Below are 24,093 nucleotides of genomic sequence, written 5' to 3'. Positions count from 1 at the left end.
GATTATAAGGCACATTAAGCGAAACAAAGCAGTCAGATAAACCAAACTTTATTAAACTCATTCTTCTTGCTTCCTCCACTTCTGTACCATTGATTCATTAATGTTGAATTCTCTGGCAGCTGCTCTATTCCCATGTTGTTGCAGTATATTAATGACTAACCTCGTATTGTGGATGGATTATCTCAGTTGTTCTCCTGACTGAAGTTTGGTCCGTTTACAGCATCCTGCCATGCGATTGCATTTGTCTCTAACCATGAAGAACCTTCACGTTAACTTTTATAAGTGGAAAAGTGTTAGTGTTCGTCCTCCAGCTTCACTGTTTATGTTATGCTAACATAGCTGTGTCGCTAGCGATCACGTAGCACATCATTATATACCAGCTAGCCCAACTTCAGTAACCCTACAAACGTCACTGCTGTTTAGTTTCCTGTCTTCATTTATGTTGGAAGTGATAGCAGAGCTGTACGTTTGATTTTTTTCAGAAATCTCTCCGTCAGAACATGCTATATCATGCTTAGGTAACTAGCGAAACGAGCGAGCTAACTTCCGCTAGCTTCCTGCTAACTTCTAACTCCGTTAAATGTAATAACTTTTGTTTTCATGGATGCCTGGAAGTTAAACTTTATAGTTACACCTGGTAAAGCAGCAATGCTGATCGTTTTATTAAAGATGAAAGAATTTAGACAGTTTTTAACTCTCAGTGATGCTGCAGTGTTGTTTGACCTGAAGCATACGGAGTTTAGGACCCAGATTACTCCCAGATTTAAGAGCATCTTAGTCCGACAAATACGACAATAACGACGGCCGCTTGCATGTTCTGCAAAAAAATGTGCTTTGTCGTGTATCTGACGGACAAACACCAAACCAGTTCCACATCACGGAAGTTGCACCATTTTTACAAACCAATTCTGGTTCATCTGTTTCACTCAACAATCGGCCATGTGCGTATGAAAACAAAGGCACTGCGCATGCGCGTTTTACTCCCATTCTATCGCGATATTTCATTTTCCTATCGTTGCCTAACATTATACCGGTATTACCGTGAACGGTATAATATGGCCCAGCCCTATTCAGTACCCACCTTTTACCCCACCCACCGCCACAGCTTCACTGGATGTTTGTCATACTCAATAGCACTTGCTGTTACCATGGTTACCGTGGACTTAAGTTTTAACATTTTTTTTAATTGTAGGATTTTGTCCTTTTAAAGAAAGCAGTAATATTTCATAGGAATAGTCTGTGTCATGTTGTTGTCCTACAGAACATTGTGCAGAAACAGCTGATGGTAAGTCTCCTGCTCAGTTCCAGTTCGTATCTGTCCAGGAAACAAAAACACCGTCAGCACTGCTTCAGAGTTTTGACAAGGGGGCAAGCTGTAGCTTAGTAACAGCAGAAGAGAGACATCCCATCTTTGTGTTGTTATTTAGGACACTGATGAAGCCGCCCTAAGGTCAGTGAAATGTCACGACTCACTGCCTGTCCTGCTTTTTCTTCCTCATTGCAACACGGCCGGCAGTCCTGAAGCGTGGAGCTCCTTAAATGCTCACGTCCATCAATCTTTCTGACAGTTATGTGGCCACTTTTTGTGGGATGAAGAGGAGAGGGCGTCGCAAGCAGCCATCAGGGGAACTGTACTGCAGCGCTCCTCGTCTCAGTGTTTCGCAGACAATGCGTGATGCTTTCCATATTTAACCCTCCACATTCTGTGAAACAGGATCCAGTAAAACCAGCAAACCAAATCATCGTAACGTGCAGAAGGGAAGGAGCTCTCGCTGCTCATCAAGCTCCAGCGCTCCAAGGTGAAACCCTGAGAGCTAACAGACCGGAGCGGCTCCGTCACTCACCCTGCAGCATGAAGCACCAGGTTAACATCAGCACTGCAACGCTTTACTCACACCGCAAACCAGCGTTTGAATCAGACTGCGTTACTATTACCAGAGCTGTGTTTAATAAGCAGAACCAGATGCATCTTCATTTATTCCAGAACCACTTCTTACTCATGCCTACATTACCAACAATTCAATTTGCCTGCACACAGTTATGTCAAGGATTTGGGTGGGTTAGCAGAGATGATGAGCACGCTCCAGAGGTCTGTTGAGCTCAGTCACTTTTTAAAATAAGGCCCCAAAATCATCCAACTCAAGTGACAACACTCACAGACACCCATAAGGCTCCAACTTTGTTTTCCTCATATTCCACAATACTCTGAACAACCTGGATTTACTGCAGCTGCTGCTGAAATTCATTCTTTACATTATCCACACATATATACATAAACAGTGGTTCAACAGACCGCCTGCTTCAGAGTGCTGTCGTTAGTGCAGGGAAACAAGCAGCACTGTATCCTGACACACCTGTACTGGCAGCAGACAGAAAAATGTGCCACTGTTACTGAAACTTGTGTCAGCAGCTGTTTTTCAATGTGCTTAAACACACTGAAATCTGGGAATTAGGAGGCCTGTTCCTGTCATGTTCCTCCAAACACTCCTGCCTGGTTCAGTGTGCCACACATCACGCCGCTGAATGAGGCCATCAGGGAGTACACTTACTACGACTCCCGGTTACATGTCGAACGTTCACATGAACGCAGCAGAACATTGCCCCGAGCATCACACCGACTTTCATAGCACACTCCTGCTGCCATTTCATCATACACAACACACACAGCCAGCAAGATGGAAAAATGTACTTTGTCCTTTAGGCCAGTCTCCTCCTGTCATTGCTCCACGGTAGGGCTGGGCCATATCATATCATTCATTGTAATACCAATACAATGTTAGGCAACAATAAGAAAATAAAATATCGCAACAGAATATGAGTAAAACGCGCATGTGCAGTGCCTTTGTTTTCATACGCACATGGCCAAAAAGCATGGCGGCAACAGAGAATAAGAAAGGCGGATCGTTGAGTGAAAGAAATGAACCAGAACTGGTTTGTAAAAACGCTGCAACTTCAGTGATGTGGAACTGGTTTGGTGTTTGTCCGTCAGATACACAACAAAGCACATTTTTTTTGTAGAACATGCAAGCGGCCGTTGTTATTGCTGTATTGTATGTCCAGAGCGTTCTCACTCCCGAGGCGTAACATGTCGACGTTTTGTCACGTCCCGCGGCGTTCCTGAGGAACGCGAAAGGAGACCTTCGGCGTTCTTATGGTACGCGGCGGGTTATTGCTGGAATCCAGTGCAATGACGCTCCCGCGGTAGTAGACGTTCCAGCCCTGTATTTCAGCCCTAAACCTAACCTTATCCCTAGCCCTGACCATAACCTTATTCCTGACCTTAACCAGGACTTTAATGATGTTAAATAGCGTGTTTCTAAGCGATTTGAAGAAAAAGAGCGAACATGTGTAGGTTCAGTCCAGACGGTTCTCATATTTCCTCTTTTTCCGAGGTCGTCATTTAGGAACGTGGTGGGTAGCCGAAAACGTAATATGGTGACGATTTGTCACCTAGCGTAAAATGTTACGCTTTGGGAGTGAGAACGGGTTGGTATGTCAGTGCGCCCCAGGGCAGCTGTGGCTACAACTGTAGCTGCCTTCACCAGTGTGTGAATTTGAGAGTGAATGAATAGTGGTATTGTAAAGCGCTTTGAGGGGTCCCGAAAAGCGCTATATAAATGCAATCCAATATTTTTATTATGATTATTATTATTTGTCGGGTTAGGGGATGCTCGTAAATCTGGGAGTAATCTGGGTCCAAAACTCCGTCTGCTTCAAGTCCCAAAGTCAAACGAACACTGCAGCATCACTGAGAGTTAAAATCTGTCTAAATTCTTTCATCTTTAATAAAATCATCAGCTTTGCTGCTTTATCGGGTGTAACAATTAATTTTAACATCCAGGCATCCATGAAAACAGAATTTATTACATTTCACGGAGTTAGAAGTTAGCAGGAAGTTACTGGAAGTTAGCGCGCTAGTTTTGCTAGTTACCTAAGCATGATATAGCATGTTCTGACTGAGAGATTTCTGAAAAAATTCAAACGTACAGCTCTGCTATCACTTCCAACATAAATGAAGACAGGAAACTAAACAGCAGTGACGTTTGTAGGGTTACTGAAGCTGGGCTAGCTGCTATATAATGATGTGCTACGTGATCGCTAGCGACACAGCTATGTTAGCATAACATAAACAGTGAAGCTGGAGGACGAACACTAACACTTTTCCACTTATAAAAGTTAACGTGAAGGTTCTTCATGGTTAGAGACAAATGCAATCGCATGGCAGGATACTGTAAACGGACCAAACTTCAGTCAGGAGAACAACTGAGATAATCCATCCACAACACGAGGTTAGTCATTAATATACTGCAACAACATGGGAATAGAGCAGCTGTGATAGAATACAGCATTAATGAATCAATGGTACAGAAGTGGAGGAAGCAAGAAGAATGAGTTTAATAAAGTTTGATTTATCTGACTGCTTTGTTTCGCTTAATGTGCCTTATAATCCCGTGCACCTTATGGTCCGAAAAATACGTACTGCACACTGCAGTTTAATGTTGCAAAGCACCTCTTTTTAACTTCAGTGGATATTATACATGGTTATGCTCAGGATGTGTCAGCCCATTTCCGTTGGAAATCCCTTTTGGTTAAACTGTCAGCAATGAATTTGCATTTGCACTGTTACATTTTTATAAAGCTTTAATGTACATAAAAACCAGCTGCTTGTTTAAGTGAAAAAGAATTGATGGGTTTTTGCACTAATAAAGTTGTGGAGTTATAAAGTATTTTGTTTTTGTCTCGCGTCAGTTATATCGCAAATTTTCAAATATATATTGGGATAAATAGTTTTGTCCATATTGCCCTGCCCTATTGTGTACTATATATAAAAACCAGTCTATTTATCACATCATCCAGGTGGAGAAATGGTTCATGTGGCACATGCTGTTGCAGTGTTTGGTGCTTTGTATGAGACGTGTCAGCCTCATACAGGCTGAGGTGAAATACAGCAAACCAGGCTTATGCATGAGTCACTGGGAGCAGGACACACACACAGCAGCAGAGCAGGATTAGCACCGAGTGAAACATTAACATTCAAATCAAACAAGATCCAGACAAAGAGGTAACCCAGTGTAAAGACTGCTCCCTGGGTAAATGCAGACACGTGCATAGACTGCGCTCTACCACCCAACATCTGACTACAGGACACAGCTCAACTTGATCCCTTTGCCTGTTTGAACGCCGCTGTGCAGTTTTACCCATGTTCATACATGAACATAACTCTGCAACCCTACACCAAGAAATCCATCTTCAACATTCCTGACAAAAGCTCCAGGAGCTGGAATGTACTCAGAACAGCACCATCAGACACAAGCAGTTCACACGGAGATCAGGTTCAGTTACTCACTTCAGCTTTTTTTTTTCCGTCCTACAAAAGATATCATCAACATTGTTCCTCATAAACGCTCAGCAGCAGCTGAACATTCTGAGCTTCTCCTGGACAGACGATCAAGACTCTGATGGAGAAGACTCCCGTCCACTGTTAGACAGAGTGCAGCTCCACAGTCTTGAACCGTGGATAGAGACAGCAGCTCTGGACCGAGAGCTGCACTAACCGGAAGCTACAACAAGTGGAGAGCATCCTGTGCCACTATACTCAGGTCGAGTGCTGCACTTCAACATGGTGGAGCTGGACGAGACCGCCGCTCTGTTAGTTATTGTCATAAAGTGGATGCTGAAGTATATAATTATAATACCGCAGGGCCTCGCGAGTGGGCTTTATGACAGAAAGCAGTCTGCATGGCACTGATATTCTTGTGGTGCTTGTACATACCTCATTTTTTCAGTCAAAATTTGGATTAAGAAATCACACACACAAAAACAAAGTGTTAACTGCTCCAAGTATCTCGCCACCATGAAAGGAAAAACATGAAAGATTTCTATTAAACGCTCACATTTGCTTCCCACCCTTCTAGTGCTTTCATATTTCTTTGGAAGGATGGAGGCGGTCGGCTCAGTGTCTGGTAGTACCAAGGAGTGGATTGCACCAACGATATGCACGGGCATTCAGCCCATTCTCCACCCTCCCCACTCCTCAGCTCAGCTGTGTGTGTGCGTTAGGGGGTGGCAGCGTGGCCAAGAGAGTCGACGAAGCCCGACTGAAACAATGACATCATCTCTGCAGGACTGGCCGGCAGAGAAGTCTCGCTGCACTCTCACCTCGAGCTGACTGTCCAGTGTCCATGCTCAGGCCGGCCGGTGGTTTAGTGCAACAGGGACGAGACACAACTGAGCCCCTGTTCTCCTCCCAGTGTGACTGCAGACCTCCGAGTTCTTTGCAGACTCACAAAGCAAGGTGTTCCAGAACTTCCACACCAAAATAATGCATGAAAGCAAATGAAAGGCAGGCAAATGATAATGTTGAACATCCTTGTTACTGTGTGGTATGCCACCACTCGATAGAAAATGATGAATGCTACAAAGATCTACTGAGACATGGGCCCAAGTTGGCCCACACCGAGAAGGCTCTGCTTGATACGTCTTACAGCAGCTTTACAAACTCGACCAGATAAAAACCAATGAAGTCGTTTTCATACCGGAGCAGATGCACACACAGTGGGCTGCGTGCAGACAGCTCACAGTGAGACAGTGTGGTGAATTTTAAAGAGGGTTTGAGCACCAGAATCAGCACACAAGCATCAGAGCAGAGCGTAAAGAGGCGCGCTGTTGCTCAGAGGACCGCGTCTACTGCTTTCAGGGTGGAGAGATCGATGCTGCTGTAAACGCAACACCAACTCCAGCTGATCGGGCAGCTCACATGCACCATGCACGTTTTTGTCACACACTAGTGCAGTTTGAAGACATGGGCGGTGTGGGGGCATTGAAATGTACGGGATGTCTAAAGTGAGAAAGTGAGCGCCCCGTCAGTTCGGTTGTGTGACATATTTATTGGTCTCTCTGTGCACATCTGTCCAACTTCTTAAACAGAACAGTCGTGTAGAGCAAAGTCTCAAAGATCAAAACTGTGGTTATTGTCCCCGATTGTTGTTTTTGAATTGTCTACGCTCAAAATACCCACAAATCGCTTGACAAAGCACATTCCTTTTGTGCTGTGTGAGATCCAGCAGCTTAACGTCTGTCTGAATCAACTCGAGATGGAAAATGTAGCCTTAAAATCCACAATGAAAATCAAAAACTTTCAAGGACATTTGCGATAATTATATTTATGATGACTTAGAGAAAGAAATTGCAGTGACTGCAGCTTGCAGATAGCAGCATTGATTTGTGCTAACAAAACAAACAGCATTATCCATCCTTGGTTTCCACTGTCACTGATGCCACGAGGTGCCGGCAGCAACAGCAGCGACACAGCATAAGCTAAAGTTAGGCAGTGTTTTCCCTGGAAGTGTTGGTAAATCCTGTTTTACAATAACTAAAGTAGTTTTTTCTTGTAATTCCCCAGGAGCCTGCACAATGTTGCCTCATAATAAAAGTGAGAAATATTTTCTACCTGGGACGTTGTCGAGCTTTTTAACCAGCTGCTTTTACCACCACATAACTGCATCAGTAATTTCCATCCACCATTTGCTCCGCCTGTGATTTAGAGTGTAAATAGCAAATGCTACAGCGATGTTTGGTTTACTCTTCAGCCTTACATCACCAGCTGTTAGCATCGCCTCCTTCCTAGCTTGGTTGTCTTTAGCAGTGTGTTTTTTGGCTCAGCGGTTGTCGCTTCCCCCTTTAGTGGTAAGAGTTTTCTTGCATGTTTGGTGCTTTGTCACAGGCTGTAGAAGCAGCTCAATTTTTACTACACTGAAGCCTGAAACATGGCTCCTGCTCTCAGACATGCCTGGGCTGGTCTTATTGTGTGGCACTAGGTAACAAAAATACACACTGCAAGTCCAACGTCCAGTCTAATGTATGAGGTTTAAAATTGTCTGTGTAATTTTTATGTGTTCATTAATCAGAATTTTAAGCAAGTCCTAACACTGAAATGCAGGCGGCTCATTGGTCAGATTAGTTTGCTGAGTGTGACTAGTGTGAATGCTAGCAGCAGAAGCCTTCTTTGCAGGTTAGCTTCCAGCACTGAATGAGGACCAGCACTGTGCTGCAGCCTACAAAGAAAGGTTGATTTTCTACATCAAAGCACTGCCGACCAACACTGGTTACTGTGGTTCTCATCTGTTTTACTTCACAGTTTTTTTCACAACTTCCTGAGACAGAGGCTGCTGCATCCTGCCGTACAGATACATAACAATCAACAGACATTAAGAAAATATGAATAATCACTTTAACTGGTGAATATCTCAGGTGAACACCAACAACTGATCATCTAATGTACTAGCCGTGCACACCACCAGACAGTAATCTATGACAACATGTTTTATTTCCTCTCTGTGTCAACGTCTCAGTGTATGTTTAAAAAACAAAAAACCTGTGACATGGGTGTGGGAGAGCCCCACCGCACCTCAGTGAGGTTTGTAAGTTTGATGTTTCCCTTACTCTCAGCCTGAAATTCAAACTAACGATCCAGCTGAGCACAGAACCATCCAGGAAGTGGATTGCAGGTTGTAGTGCATGCTCATGTCAGTCCTTAAAATTATGTAATATTAGATAATATTAGATGTGTTTTTAACAGTTTGGCTCATTGCTGTGCATTGAAAATGAGACTGTTGATGGGAGCATCAAGTTAAAAATGATTCTCAGCAGACGCAACAGCAAAGCTGGTCAGAGAAGAATAAATGCAGAGAGACCTGCAAGGAAAACCAGCTCCAGAGTGTACACGAATCACACTGGACCAGTCCCGACCAGTTTGGCCATTTCAGTATCTGATGGGTCCCTTATCTTTGTTAAGCTCTGCTGCATTGATATCCCCTGAGAAATAAGAAGCATTTGAGACTCTGCCCCTCTCCAGGCAAACCATAAGACGGATCGAGGACGTTGCAGGAAATCTGGAGCTTTGTTTAAAAGCCAAGCAGATCATTTTGACTTTTTATTTTTGGCTCTGGACGAGACCTGTGAAGTCCATGACTAAACCCAGTTACTCATATCCCAGCTTGCACATGTGATAACAATGAGTTTGAAATTACAGGGAGATGGCAGAAATGCACTGAATCAAAGGGACTATGACAGCATGCTTGGTTACACCTGACAAACAGTCACGTGTTACAACCGATGGGTGAATGTTCGACTTTTCAACCACGTAAAGATAAAGAGACTGAAATGAATGGAGAAATAAAATTGGAGTTTTTGAACCGTATTATACATGAGGAGGTGCTGTGTCGGTCAGTGCTAAAAATTAACCATGGTGTTGGTGTTGTAATTATAATAATTCACTTGATCAGGACAGAGGACTTAATCACAGTCTGGTACACTTTGGGAGACAGAAGCCACCCCTCAGCTGTTAGACGGCTCAGCCTGGACAAAGTAATAAACAGAGAGCCGAAATGTAAGAGTTTTGTGAAAAGCAAGATCATGACATTGTCTTCTGCTTCTGAGCGCTACGCAGATTTGGCATTTCCTGTTGATACGACTGTGCTTCGAATTTCCACATCAGACAGTGATGCTGACTTTAAAGTACTTGTTCAAGCCCAAAACAGACTAAAGAACAGCTCTAACAATAAAGCTTCTTAAAGTTAAAAGTCATTGAAATTTTAAGGCTTCATTTTGATTAAATGCTGATAAAACGTTGGCATTTTACTATACCCTAGTATAGTATATACCTTTCATTGCCTAATCGTAACATCTGTTCTTACCAGTAACACTTTATGTAGAGATCAAATTAATATTGAGCAGAATTGAGTTCAGCTTATTGGTTTTGCCCTCCACAACATTCGTGGTTCATCTTGTGGTCCCTTAGAAAAATTAAATTCAAACTGAAGGTCAAGCCTTCTTAGCAGTTTCAGACCAATTTCAACAGTTATTGAAACATATCTTCCTACTGGAGCAGCAACTGGACCAGACGATATCCCAACCGAAGCAGACGCAACAGCAAAGCTGGTCAGAGAAGAATAAATGCAGAGAGACCTGCAAGGAAAACCAGCTCCAGAGTGTACACGAATCACACTGGACCAGTCCCGACCAGTTTGGCCATTTCAGCATCTGATGGGTCCCTTATCTTTGGATGGCCATTCCCGGTCGCTTCTCGGGCGACCGGGAATGGCCATCCTGACAGAATTGTTTAACAAGACTTTCAGCACAGGGGAAGTCCCGAAGGTCTGGACAACCAGTATTACCAGTATTACCATACCCATATGGAAGAACAAAGGGGATGTAGCCGAATGCTTAAATTATCGTCCTATTCTCCTACTATGTCACACGGTGAAAATATTCGAAAGAGTCATCAATGCACGTCTTCGGGAAATTGTCAACCAAATGCGGTTTCGTGAAGGGATGCGGAACAACTGACGCTACACGCTGCCCGCCTCCTGCTGGAGAAGCAAAGGGAAAAGAACAAGACGGTACAGCCTTCCTAGACCTTGAAAAGGCTTTCGACAGGGTACCCCATGACCTCATATAGCACTTCTTAAGATCGCATGGTGTCCCTTAGGTGTATGTCAAATGGATACAGCTCCTCTATGACAACGTCACCAGTTCAGTCCGATGCGCCGCTGGACTATCACCTCCCTTCCCAGTTAGCGTCGGAGTCCACCAAGGATCAGCTTTATCACCCCTCCTCTTTATCCTTTGTATGGATACCATCACGGCTAGGGATGGGTATTGATAAGATTTTCACGATTCCGATTCCATTTTCGATTCTGTTTAACGATTCGATTCTTTATCGATTCTCTTATTGATTCTTTTTTAAAAGGAGAACACTAAAGTCGATTAGCTTGGAACTTTGTTTTATATCTTCTCTTTGAACAAGATAGAAATTTAGGAGTAACATGGCCTTACAAACCCAACAGTGAGATCTTAAGAGATCCAGCCTACGGCTCTTCAATGGGGTGTCACAGGGTCCCCAGGAAAAAAAAAGTATATGTAAAATAATAAAATAAATATTCTCCTGTAGCAATAACAAAGTTTAACATAAATTATTCTGTAGCAATTACACAAGAATATCCAGTAATGTCCCTGCCTACAATTAAACACATTCACTTACCAAAGTGAAATCGGGGGCATCTGCTGTGGCAAATGGGTGCAAGCCTTTGACCACAAACTTAGACACTGCTGGGTGACATTCGTCTATCCTGGCCTGAAAGGAGACGCTACCGGTAGACTGCAGTGAGAACTGCCAGCATCTGAGCCAGACTCTGTCTCTCTCATCATGGTTATCTAAATGCAACGCACAGTAATAGCAGGTTTTGTAATAAGGTAAATCGCGCTAACATAATATGCAATGCTAATTGATTAGTTACCTGCAGTATTAACGGGAGAGGACGTGGAAACGCTATCGCTGCTGCTGGGTTGAGCTTCGCTAGTCCGGAGCGGATCAAAAACACGACATTCGTTGAAAGCAATCGCGTGTTTTTTGAGCAAATGCTTTTGCATGTTCGTAGTGTTTCCTCCCTTTGATGAAATCTCTACTTTGCAAGTATTGCACGTTGCCCTGTTGTCATCCTTTCTCATAAAGTGTAACCAAACTTTTGAGCGTTTGTGCCGCTCAGGCGCCGTGTTTCCTACTGGGTAAAAGACGCTACTCAACGTGATGACGTTATTCGGGGCGACTGGAATCGATAAGGGAATCGTTTTTAAAAGTGGCAAACGATTCCAAGGAATTGAAACAAATTTTCAAATGTATATCATGATAAATATTATTGGTCATATCGCCCTGCTCTAGTCACTGGTGTCCTTTGTGACAGAAGAGTGCCAGATCGACTTAAGGGAAAAATCTACAAAACGGTGGTTGCCCAGTAGCCCTGTATGACTCTGCATGTTGCCCGCATTGACCACACATGAACTGGCCCTAAACGCCATTGGAGATGCGCATTCTCGATGGAGCCTGGGAATTACAAGATGGGACTGTGTTACGAACAAAGACATACGGAAGCGACTAGGTGTAGCCCCAATTAAGGAAAAGATGCTTGAGTCCCGCCTGAGGTGGTATGGACACGTGATTCAAAGTGATGAGAACTCTGTAGCAAAAACGACTATGAGGACCGACCCAGAAGGACGCCGGCCTTGAGGCAGACCGAAGAAACAGTGGATGGACAAAATTTAGGAAGACATTAAGACCGTCAACGCATCACCTGAGGACGCCTTGGACAGAACCAAGTGGAGAAACCTTTGCTGAAGAGCGGACCCTGCACCAGCGGGAACAACGCCATTTAGTATTTAGCCATTAATGCAAAGTTTACAGCACAAAGCAGGAATGAAACCAGCACAAACAGACTTCAAAGCCATCACCACGGTGATTCTACTTTAGAAACCAGTAGAAACAGTTTGGTACCTGTTGAAGTTGGAGGTGAGTCTGCAGGGCTGGGTCAGCTTTAACATCACTCTGGATTCTTGGCTAGCTTAGCCTCAGCATGCCGTCTGTGCAGACGCTTGCACAGAGCGTTTGCACTTCACCATCGTCATCATACCTGTGCTCTTGACCCACTATTTTCCTTCACTGGTACATGAACTGAAATCACTTGTAGTGTATAGTGAAGTGCAAGTGGAACGGATAAATCGATAAACAGACTAAAAATTCAAAGAAACTGAACTACCGAGAACTGGGTCGCTACAAGAACCGGTTCTCGATTAGCATCCCTACCCGTGATGTCATGTGATCAGGGTCCTGCTGGCTGTGCAGCATATGAGGCTGAAAACTATAAGAGACAGAGCTACATTGGCCCCCAGACTCTGGAACTCTCTGACAGCAGTTTGTACAGTTTTATTTACTTTAACTTTACTTTTAATCCTGACCTGAAGCAAACAGCTAGAAGAAGAATAGAATGGCTTCAGGACAATGAGTGACAGTCCTTGAGTGGCTGAGCCAAAGCCCAACCCACAGAGCATCAGTGGAAAGAAGGGTTGGTTGATTTAACCTCAAAGTTAGATCAAGTTAATTTTGGCAAAATCATAATATTACCATAATGATATTTTTTACGACACTTTTATACCATGTAAAACGCTGTAGTGCTGTTATGATCGATCATAATAACAGAGGCATGACTAATGCTGTTCACAGACAGACAGAAAACACTGCTCAGATCCAGATGTGTGAACCTGCAGCGCCTCAGGTGCTGAATTACGCAACATTTTTTTAACTTTGACAAAAAAAGTGTAATTCTACATAGTTTAAGTGTCCCTTAAGTGGTTTTAAAACCAAATACACTCTAGTTCGAGGTTATCAAATATGAAAAAACAGAAACCTAAAGACTAAATAAGTGAGACTCTGCAGATCAATGAATAATAAAAAAAATACCTTGAACACATTTGCAGCCTAATAAAATCTTAGCATTTTCTATTTTTTAATAACTTGAGTCCTATCGTGAACTCCTGGGTGTTTCTGCATTTTTATCAATTATTTAATATCAATTTTAGCAAATCAGACAAACTGCAGCTGTTTGAAGTGTTGCACTTCTAGGACAACACACTGTTTCAAGAGAGCATGTGAGCGCTGAAGCAGGTGGGTTGTGTTAGAAGTTTAGTAGGAATTTTGCCCAGTGAAGGTCCTTAGATATGAAGACTTACTAAGACTGGGAAATAATGATAGCACAGCTTTCAAGCTTTCACCATTCTAGCTTGGTCATGGCTGACACAATGAGGGAAGCTTCCCGCATTCGGACACAGAGAAAATACATTGAAACTTCCTGCCGTGAACTCTGGTTTGACATAAAGCTGCCATTGTCCACAGCTCCATCTGACTTTCACATTAATGCCGTCATCCAAACCTGTGATATTCTCATCTTCCAACAGTCGAGGCTGATTAGGTGAACAGATTCACGATCAAGTATGCACACTGCACCCAACTCAGACAGTCATTACCTCTAATTACAATGCCTGCTCGAGGACCTTAACAAGTTTAGTCAAACCACTACAAGCCAACGGGGACAGCAAGCTGAGGAGCAAACACTCGACCAGCCAACCTCCTCCAGCCTTATCGTTCACCAGTGACAAAACATGATCCCGATGTGACTCTCTGGAGGCTATAGCTGTGTTTTGACTGAAGGCATCACCAGAAGTGTCAGTCAGCACGAGAAAGCAGCTCGATGACAACTCGTGGACACGTCCATTTGCCTCTCTTCTCTCGTACAAAGCATTCGTTGGGTTTTTAAACAGACACAGATACTTTTATCTGTTCCTTGAAAACCAATATATACATTTTGCCACCGATTAAACACTAAACAATATTTGTTTTCACACTCCAACTTTTTTCTGCTGCTTTTTCAAAAGAGTAACTTGACTTGTTTCCTAAATTTACAGCCATTTGATTCTCTGGATCTTTTACATTTATCTGTATGCCTCATTGGAAAATGATCCTTATGCATCTTATAGTGAGCCTTAGCAGAGCCCCTCAGTTGATCCACTGTCTGACCAAAGGTGTTTTAGCTCTCTTCCCCTCCCTTTGCTCTGATTGGCTGCCCCTCACAAAGAATGATGTGGCAGGTTGGTGAAAATATGGAATATAATAAAAAGTTTTCTTTAAACAATGATGTTATGTTGTTCATCTTTCAGAACTGAACCCAAAGTTTTCCTGTTTACTATCATACTGCAGGACGACAGTCTACAGATTCTTACCTGCAGGTGTTCAGACTCCTGAACACTCAGTGACTGGGATCACACACACACACCTTCAGGCACCAAGTTACTTTTTGCACAATACTCAGTATTTAGCACATTTCCATTGCAGGCTCTTGTCTTGGGGTTTTTTTTGCAATTTTTGCACATTGCACTTTACATAGTCCTGTGTTCGTCTGTTGTATGTAATATGTAGTGCCGCGGTCTCGGAGGAACGCTGTATCATCTCAAGCTGTACTGTACCACTGTACGTGGTTGAGATGACAATAAAAGCCAGTTGACTTGAAAAGGTTTCCAGCAAAGTTCATCATACTTGAAATAGAGAACCACGGTGATGAATTCCTTTTTCTTTAGTGGAAGTGAGCTGTTTTTTCCTGTCAGTTGTGTTCCCTTAGCACAACTGAAGCTGTAATGCTTCATTAAACAACCTTCATCATGCTGTCGTCTGTGCATGCTCAATAACTGTATAATCCCACAAGACAACAAAGAGTGCAATAGCATTATATTTATTACAATGCATTGTAATGAATACCAATGCTATAATAGCACTTAAGAGCACTGTAGTTAACCATTACTGGGCTCCACCTTCTCCTTAGCAAAGAATACTATGGGCGAGGGGGGCAAGGACACAGATAAGTGGACAAACCAATGCAGCAGCTGTGGAAGTGGCCCAAAGGTGCAAATCACCAGGAAAACATTTGCTTTTACATTTAGCCAAACTGAGGTCAGTGACCTGGGGTGTGGAGAGCTCCACGCATAATTCCACTTAAAATTTGGAATTTCTTGCTCTGTCTGCCTCCGTGGGCTCTTTGTATGGGATCCACGTTTGGTGATTTCACTTCAGCCCACCCCCCGGAGACGGCAGGTAAAGACACGGACATTTGTTTCGCACCTAGCGTTAGCACCAGTCCCCTTACACTGACACCAAACCCTCTGCCTAATTCACTTTTCTGGTCTTGTTACGCTTCCGTTCCCTGGCACGACAAAGGAGATGTTTCGGGAACTCCGTTGAACATACGCAGTGTCTTACTTTTGTCTCGTTTCTTCAGCGACAGTCGAAAGTGTCGCGGACAGGTTGCCGCTGACCAATTACATTCATTTGAATGAACGTTTAGTGAATTGTAATGTTACACTGCCGGTGTGACGTTTAAAGGCATCAGGTAAACCGACCCCCACACAACAGGAGCCTGCTTCAAGCATAAGGTGCAGGAATTGATGCTACTTCGGAAACAACAGTGCGTAATTTCTTTACGCCACCCATACCAGTAAGGTCAGGCTGAGGTGAAGCTCGATGTGCGCGTCAAAGTGAGCGGTATCACGCAGTTAATGTGTTATATTACCTGGCCGTACACCTTTGGCATCGCCGGTTTACCAGCGCTCCGGCGACTTCGATGCTGCGGGTAGACGCTGGAGACCGACCCGCCTTCGATTCCACTGCGAGCGGGCAGATGCAGCGCTCGAGCCGCGGAGCCACCTCCATCTCCGTGCAGTGAAGCCTCACTTGCTTCTATTGTGAAAAATCCTCTGTTTTGCGGCAGCATGTAACGCTGCTCAGGATGAAGACGAAGAGTCGACGAGTTTATTCCTGCCACGCTGAGGACCAATAAATACAACAAACAGCGAAGAGAGGACAGCATCTCGCCCGCTCGTGATAACGCCATGTTTGTGTATGTTTTGCCTTTTGGATTAGGTAAGACCGAAGAGCTCCTTCTACTGGCAGCCACTGCTACATTCGCAAGCCATGGGAAATTTCAGGAAGTACCACATTTCTCAGCTTCAAATATGCTTTTGCTGGATCGGTATCACACGCAAAGGCTGTGAACAAGCCTCCCGGTGTCCACGCCATTTGTTTAAGGAGGCACACGAATTACACAACGACAACTCTGACAAATGCAAATAAAAAACAACGCAACAGCAAACGTTATAGCCTGCCTGGTACATGAACTGGTATTGTAAATGTAGAAAGCCCGAGCCAAAGCCGTGCACATACAAACACAGACTGCTATGTAACACGTATCAGCAAGCAGTACTATCGTGTAAATTCTTTACTTCGCACAAACACATCAGCATCGTTTTTATTAGTGAAAACGGTGTTTTACAAAGGGGACATTTATGACGCTGTAGCGCACAAAACATTACAGAAATACAACCAGACCGTAAAGGTACCACTTACACCTCAACAATAAATATATTGTAGCTGTAGCACATTAAACGTTCTGGTGGTAAATTAATCTGTGACTAGTTGAGCTCTCATTAGTGACACAGTCTCACATTCACATTGTGCTTTTATTCATGGCTGAGGGCTTTGCCAAACAGTCAAACACACTCACAGCACCCAAAGACATTCAGTGTAATTTCATTCAGGTTTATTTGTATAGCACCAAATCACAACAACAGACACGTCAAGGTGGTTTATACTGTAAGGTGAAGACAACAGTATTCTGGAGAAATCCCACAACACTCAAATGAGCTCATAAGCAGGCTTCTTGCAATGGTGGGAAGAAAAGGAAGAAATCTCAGGCAGATCCAGGCTCAGGGAGGGGCAGCTATCTGCTGCCACTGGTTTGGGGGTGAGGGGGGAAAGAAGAGAAGAAAGAGATGCAGACTTACGTTCCACGATACCACACGGCAGGCCTTTATCTTTTGTCTTATTGCTCTGAGTTAGCTGTAGGGATCATTGCTACTCTCACATTTACATATAAAGCTCCATGGGCACCCAGCACTGATGACCATTGTCCTCACGCTAAGCAGCTATTGTTGCCACACAGTAAGAAGGTCCTGGTATTGAACTCACACAGACAGGGAGGGCCCTTTTGTGTAGACTTGGATGTTCTCCCTTAGCTTTCATTTTATGCAGGAGTTCCAGTTCTGCCACTCTCAGTAAATGAGCACAGTATGGTTAAGAAGTGAAACTGAGTGGGGGTAATCTTGAAGGAAGAAAATGTGAACAGTACTATGGAGGTGAAGAGAGTGTCGGAAAGGATCACGAGTTTGAAGCTGGAAATTGAAAGGGTGATGTTGAATGATGTCAGCATCCGTGCCCCGCAGGTTGGATGTTTGATGAAACAGGAATTCTGGAGAAATCGGATAAAGTGAACAGAGGCGATGAGGAAGTGTTGGATAGGTACGGTGTTAAGGAGAGTAATACAGAGGGACAGATGGTTGTGGATTTTACAAAATGGGTGGAAATGGTTGCTGTGAACACTGACCTTAAGAAGAGGCAGAGACAGGATAACATGAGAGTGGAGGAGGCTGCACACAGGTGGACTACATTTTTATGCAGAAGATAAAATCTAAAATAGACAGGAGACCACAAGATGGTATCAGGGGAGAGCTCGCTTGGTTGGTAGTCTGTAGGATGGCTTTCAATTCAAGAAGTGAAAGTGAATGAAAGCAGAGGAAAGGATTAAATGGTGAAAGCTGAAGAAAGACGAATATTACACAGAGTTCAGGGAGGAGCTGAAAAGCTCTGGGTGGGAAGAAAAAGTGTGACAATCAAAGAGATGAGTAGACGTGAGTACTGGGAAGCTAGGTGTACAACAAAGAGAACGGTGACAAAAGCAGAGGCTTATAGTGAGAGGTATGTTAGACTGACACTAAAGAAGGAGAATAGGAATCATTGGCTAGACAGAGAGATTAAGCAGCTTAGATTAATGATGAAGATGGAAATATGCTAACAAGTGAATAGTTCGAGGAGCTGATCAATATAGAAAATGAGAGAAAGAGAAGGATGGCTGAGGTCAGGCAGGCGTCTCTGTGGAGGAGGATATATGAAGATGACACTGAGATCTGTAATGAGCCTAAGGAGAGGCTGGAAGAGAGTCTGGAGCGGTGGAGGTATGCTCTGGGAAGAAGAGGAAGGACAGTCAGCACGAGCAAGACAGAATGGATGTGTGTGAGTATCGGGGAGAGAGGTGAAAGGTGAACATGCAAGGATAAATACTGAAGGTCTGAATAAAGTTTGGAACAAAGACGTTATTCTTGTTCTTCTGCTTTTGTAAACATCTACTGTGGATTTTAAGTCAGAATCAGAATGGGGTTTATTGCCAAATGTTGAGCAGGTTTACAACATTAGGAAATTGCTGCGGTGCTTCAGTGCAAACATGGTGTCATAAATAACACTTAAATAGACATGAAAAAATAAAAGTGGGGATAAGAATTAAGAGTGCTACGTGGAAAGATATGTGCATGAGATATACACATGAGAGTAAGAATTAAGAGTGCTACGTTGAAAGATATATACATGAGTGCAGGTGGTGATCAGTGCCAAACATGGAATGATGCAGTGACACAGCGTAGGGTCATGTGTTAGTGGCGGGGACAGTCATATGGTTATTGTTCATGTGTCCAACAGCAGAGGGGAAGAAACTGTTCTTATGGCGAGAGGTTCTGGTGCGAATGGACCGGAGCCTCCTGCCTGAGGGGAGCAGGTCAAACAGACTGTGTCCAGGGTGAGAAGGGTCAGCTGAGATCCGAGCTGCACGCCGCAAGTCAAATAATCAACATGTGAGTAAAGTGCAGACTTTCAGCTTGAATTTAATTCATTTTGCAAATATTTTGCAGAACCTGTTAGAGAATAACAAGAATGCTCATACACAGTGCCCCAATTCAGTGACAAGCTGTTTGATGGCCTGCCCTCTCGTTTCTCATGACAAATGAAGCAGACATAATATCAGAATTTTTAAAAACCCAAATAAACCTGTCAGAGAGACAGCAAAAGCTTTAGCTTATTAGAAAGAATGAAAACAGTGACCAGCTCAGCAATGCCAAGAAGGAATGAAAGACCACAAAAGACAACTAAAGGACATGATGACAGAATTACAGTAAAAAACAAAACATCTAACCAAATCAAGAACACCCTTTAGCGAGGAGTGTATGCCTGTCAAAGTCTACACAATCAAGAGACACCTTCACGACTGGAAAGCAGAGGATTTTTAGGAAGGTACAAACCGGTGATTAAGACCAGGAAGGTCAGATCAGACTTTGCAGTGCACATCTGCACCGTTCTGTAAAAGAAATCTTTGGACAGATGAAACAAACTGAAACAAACGTCGACTTGTAGAAGAGCAATGAGAAGAGAAAAATCTGGAGGAGTGAAACGGCTCATGGTTCAAAGCAGACCACATTATCTGTGTAACGCAGCAGCATTGTTGCATGTATGGGCACGTCATGCTGCCAGTGTAACCAGGTCACCAGTGTTTATTGATGATGTGACTGCTGATAAGTAAAAGGATGAAGTCTGACGTGTACAGAGGTAAACTCCAGGCTCAGGTTCAGCCAAATGCTGCAAAGCTGAAACTGAGTGCAGAGAGAACCACAAACAAGGAGCAGCTCAGGCCGACTGCAGTAAAGCCTGGCAGAGCAACTCCAGGGAGGAAGCAACATTTGGTGCTGACCATGGGTTCGAGGCTTTAGGCAGTCATTGACTGCAAAGTTTTGTCATCCACATATTAAAAAGAGTTTTTATATTTAAAATTATGTTTAGTCTGTCTCGTTAATTTTGATCTTCTAAAAATGGAGGACAATTTATAAAAAAGTCTGCCTTAAACAGTTTATGAAAAACAGTTCACTGTAGAGTTAAAGCTAAAAGTTGAATCACATAGTGATTGATTTACAATCCAGTGTGTCACTGCACCGAACAGTATAGAGGACACTTCCCTGGGTCATCCATCCCAAGCTATGGACAGGACACTAAAGAGTTGAAGACAGGTAGTGCAGGTAGCACAGAGTGGGTGGAGACGAGTGTTGTCCAGAACACTGAAGATGGGTTGTGGACTGCACTTCACGATGACAGGAACTCAAAGCATACCACCAAGGCAACAATGGAGTGGCTAAAGACCTCAGTCCTATGGAAAGAAGATGAAGTTGCCGGGGGTCAGCCAAGAACATAAAAGATTCAAAGAGTTCCTGGAAAGAGGGGTGGACCAGAATCCCTCCTGAGATGGGTGCAAACCTGGTGACCGAGCACAAGAAATGTTTTAAGCGTTTCTCAAGTATTAAGTCATGTTTTGCTTTGCAATCAAATACTTATTTATCTCAATGGCATTCAAATCCATTTATAACTTTTATGTAATATTTGGGTGATATTCCATCTCTCCTCATTAAAATCAAAGTACCACAAATATATAATATTCTAATAATAATACTGTTCATTTCTTTGTAAGTAAACAGTTGATTGTTTCCCTGTAAAGCATGTTAGTAACTTACTTTTAGATGTGCAGTTGTGGTTAAGCTGCTTTAGCTCTCAGCTGTACCTTCATATTCTAAAATGAGCAGACCATCCTTACTATCAGCATATAATTTACCTGAATTTGGGATTGTTCCCAACACCAATAATATTGCCAATATTAGCTAACAGTAGTACAGATTTTTTAGGGAAAGCCTACAATACATTTGCTGTGCCATCGTTTAGTGTATATGCATGTTAAGTTGTCATTTTCACTAGAAGAATTCAGGTTTATGTATGGCCAGAGACATTGTGTTGCTTCCTATAAAAAGAATGCACAATGAGCAAATCACTTTACATGTAGACGTGTAGATGTTACCAACAGAAAGTCTCTGAGACGGCCAACCCTGAGCAGTACACAGACTCTCGTGAGTCAAATCCTTACTGAATATAACGTGGCTCTGTTCTCTCTCTGGTATTCTTTACTACCGCTCAGTCTGGATCGTGACGGGATAAATCTGTGCTTCCCCATCCTCTTTAAAGTATTACTGTATGCTATGTGTGCAGTCAAAGTGCAAATTGTTTATACAGCTCTGCAATATTACCATATTTCTCCACAATATCTCCAGTTGGTGGTCGATTTCCTCCACTTTACTTTCATTGATTTCTTTCTTCAGAGATTACTTTCAGAAACATCCTCCAAGATTCTCCTTTTTTCTGCACAATCTTTGAATTATTTGGATATCGACTGGATTCCCACTGGACAAAAGAATTAGTCTTTGTTATAACAATATCACAGGTATAATATGCAGCCAGGAGCAGGGTTTAATCATGGTATAAAATGCAGATTAGAGACAGGCCTATTGTTTTTGGTTTGGTTTAGTTTGAATCAGGTGTAAATGTCTTAACTTCCACCAAATTAACAAACCTTTCACCTGTTTGGAAATGCCAGCAAAAGAAAAGTGTAATTTAAAAAAGTACGAGGATTCATTTCAAATATCTCATCTTCTATTTTCTGAAGAATGGCTTGTTTAGCATGTGGCTTAAAATAAACCAAGTCTGGACCCTAGATTGTCTTTGGTGTCTTGGTGGATGTTAAGAGGTTAACTGTGCTGTTGGGTTTTGTGTGTGTGTCAAGTCAACATGGTATGCAGGGTGCTCAGCTGCGGACAGGAAAGTACTGCAGAGGGTCATCAACACAGCCCAGAAGATCACTGGCTGCTCTCTGCCCAGCCTGGAGGTCACTGCAAACTCTCGGTACCTCAGCAGAGCTGGCAATATCATCAAGGACCACTCTCACCCCAGCAACCAACTGTTTGAACTATTACCGTCAGGCCGACAGTACAGGTCACATAAAACCAGGACAAACAGATTCAGGGATAGCTTCTTTCCCAGCGCTATCACCGTAGTAAATAAGCACAAAACAATTGAACCTATTCCATACCGTCACTGTCATTATATTATGCTGCTATTCATACTGTCATCATATTAATGCTGCTATCCTGTATATATTGTACATACTATTGTTTGAGTACTTACGATTGTTTTTTTTGTACTTTTTATATTTTATATTTATTATTGAAACTTGCACCAAGGGAGTGGCACTCCAATGTCGTTGTACTCTGTACAATGACAATAAAGGCTATTCTATTCTAAGTTGCTGTCATTATGAAGCAGCTAACTTCCGTTATCTATTGTAATTCCTCATTACAAGAGCGGCTTCTCCCATCCACCTTCAGACTGCTCAGCTGCTGCAGTGCTAATGTTAGCTATACTGTTGTTTCATGTGTTGAAATTATAACGGTCGCAAGGTGATGTGAAGGGGACCAGATGGGAAAAAGCCACACGAGCCTTCCGTCGTTTTTCAAAGCTTTGAATATATTCTTTTTTCCACGTGCAGAGGTTTAACATGTTCACCAGCGACACATCTAAAAATGAACAACCCAGCCTCTCAAAAAACCCGCCTTGAATAGATGCTGGTCATACCGCCACCAATAAAACGTAAAAGATTTCCCCTAAAAACCTAAACAGTGAAACACTGCAGGTATTCTAACACACCTCACGTGTGTCTGATTACAAACACACCCCAGCTAAACAATATACAAACTAACTAAATCAAATCAAATAAATCCAATCAGCCTCTGCAAATAAGTCTTTTGAACTAATGTTGCTGTTTGCATGTGTTTCCACTCATTCCAAGTTTATTCTAATGTTGAGACGTTACCATATTTGGCCATATTTAGTAACTGTGAGATGGATAAGTGCACAGTACTAAACAGTGTAGGCTAAAGCTGAGGAAACCCTTTTATTTTTCAGATCATTCCAGTTAATTCTATTAGACCAGTGTTTACCATATCTGTGTTGAATCATCACATTTCTTTTCTTCTTTTCGTACAGCAAACTATCAGCTCTAGATGTATTACCACTCCTGGAGCCTCCTTTGTAGAGCATGCAGGAAGTAGAACATTAAGGAGATGACGGGCTACAGATTGTTTAATGCCTGATCTGGCTGTGATGTTTGCCTTCTCACTTCAACCTCCTCAGTGTTATTTCTCCAAAGGCTCAGGGCTGCAGTGCACGTGTAAACAGCTACAATGTGAGACACAGCCATGTTTGTTTCTCCATCAAACCCACCCGAGTGTCAGCTGAACACTGGAAGAACAGAACTGAAGGAAATCTGAACATTTATACAAAGGCATTGACGTGGTCTGTGCCACCAGTCTGCTCAAGTTTGTTTGCTGCTGCAAACACCACCACTTCTTTATTCTTCGTGTCAGGAATGTTTGTTTATTTGAAAGTTCTCCTCCTTCTCTCTTCTGATAATCGGAAGGTTAGCGCTTTGATCCCTGGATGCTCCAGTGTGCTTGAATCAGTACCTTGGCACAAATACTGAACATCAATATGTTGATCTGAGTATGAATGTGTGTATGAAACATGTTGTATAAAGTGTTGTTATAAAGAGTAGAGAATACGGTCCATTTTATATTTACTCCGAGGGAGTTGTGGGCGCTGCAGGTGGAGCCTCTCGGCTTGACACCTGTTCTGCATTCGTTCGTGACCTTTCCACTTCACCTTTCTGGAGACCCCTCTGCCTGTCTCCTCGGAGTCATCTGCTCAGGAAACAAATTTCATTGCAAAATTTACAAGATCACCTTGGCCCTGACGAACCACTTCTTTCCTCTTAGGCACACACTCCTGCCGCGTGCTGGTAGAGAAACATGTCGGTCTCATCTTTTGTGCACACTTGTGTTTTGAACAAGGTAAAAATGTTACCACTCAAATATTAATGAGTGACTGACTGTGCTTTGGACAAACAGAGG

At 43.0% G+C, this 24,093-nt stretch overlaps 1 protein-coding gene across 2 annotated transcripts in view; it reads right to left on the bottom strand.

Annotated features, from left to right (window-relative positions):
* sorl1 (sortilin-related receptor, L(DLR class) A repeats containing) overlaps positions 1–16,292 on the bottom strand; it is a 91,801-nt gene extending 75,509 nt beyond the window's left edge. Inside the window, exon 1 of one of the 2 annotated variants that reach the window (XM_076892086.1) lies at positions 15,948–16,292. In XM_076892086.1, the coding sequence (XP_076748201.1) occupies positions 15,948–16,268 (321 nt within the window). In that variant the 5' untranslated portion in view covers positions 16,269–16,292. The remainder of the gene's footprint in view (positions 1–15,947) is intronic. The other variant, XM_076892085.1, reaches the window with a different exon arrangement.
* Between the last annotated feature and the right edge of the window lie 7,801 nt (positions 16,293–24,093).

Source organism: Maylandia zebra, linkage group LG14 (assembly GCF_041146795.1).
Source record: "Maylandia zebra isolate NMK-2024a linkage group LG14, Mzebra_GT3a, whole genome shotgun sequence".
NCBI lineage: Eukaryota > Metazoa > Chordata > Actinopteri > Cichliformes > Cichlidae > Maylandia > Maylandia zebra.
This window is presented reverse-complemented; position numbering and strand designations above follow the sequence as displayed.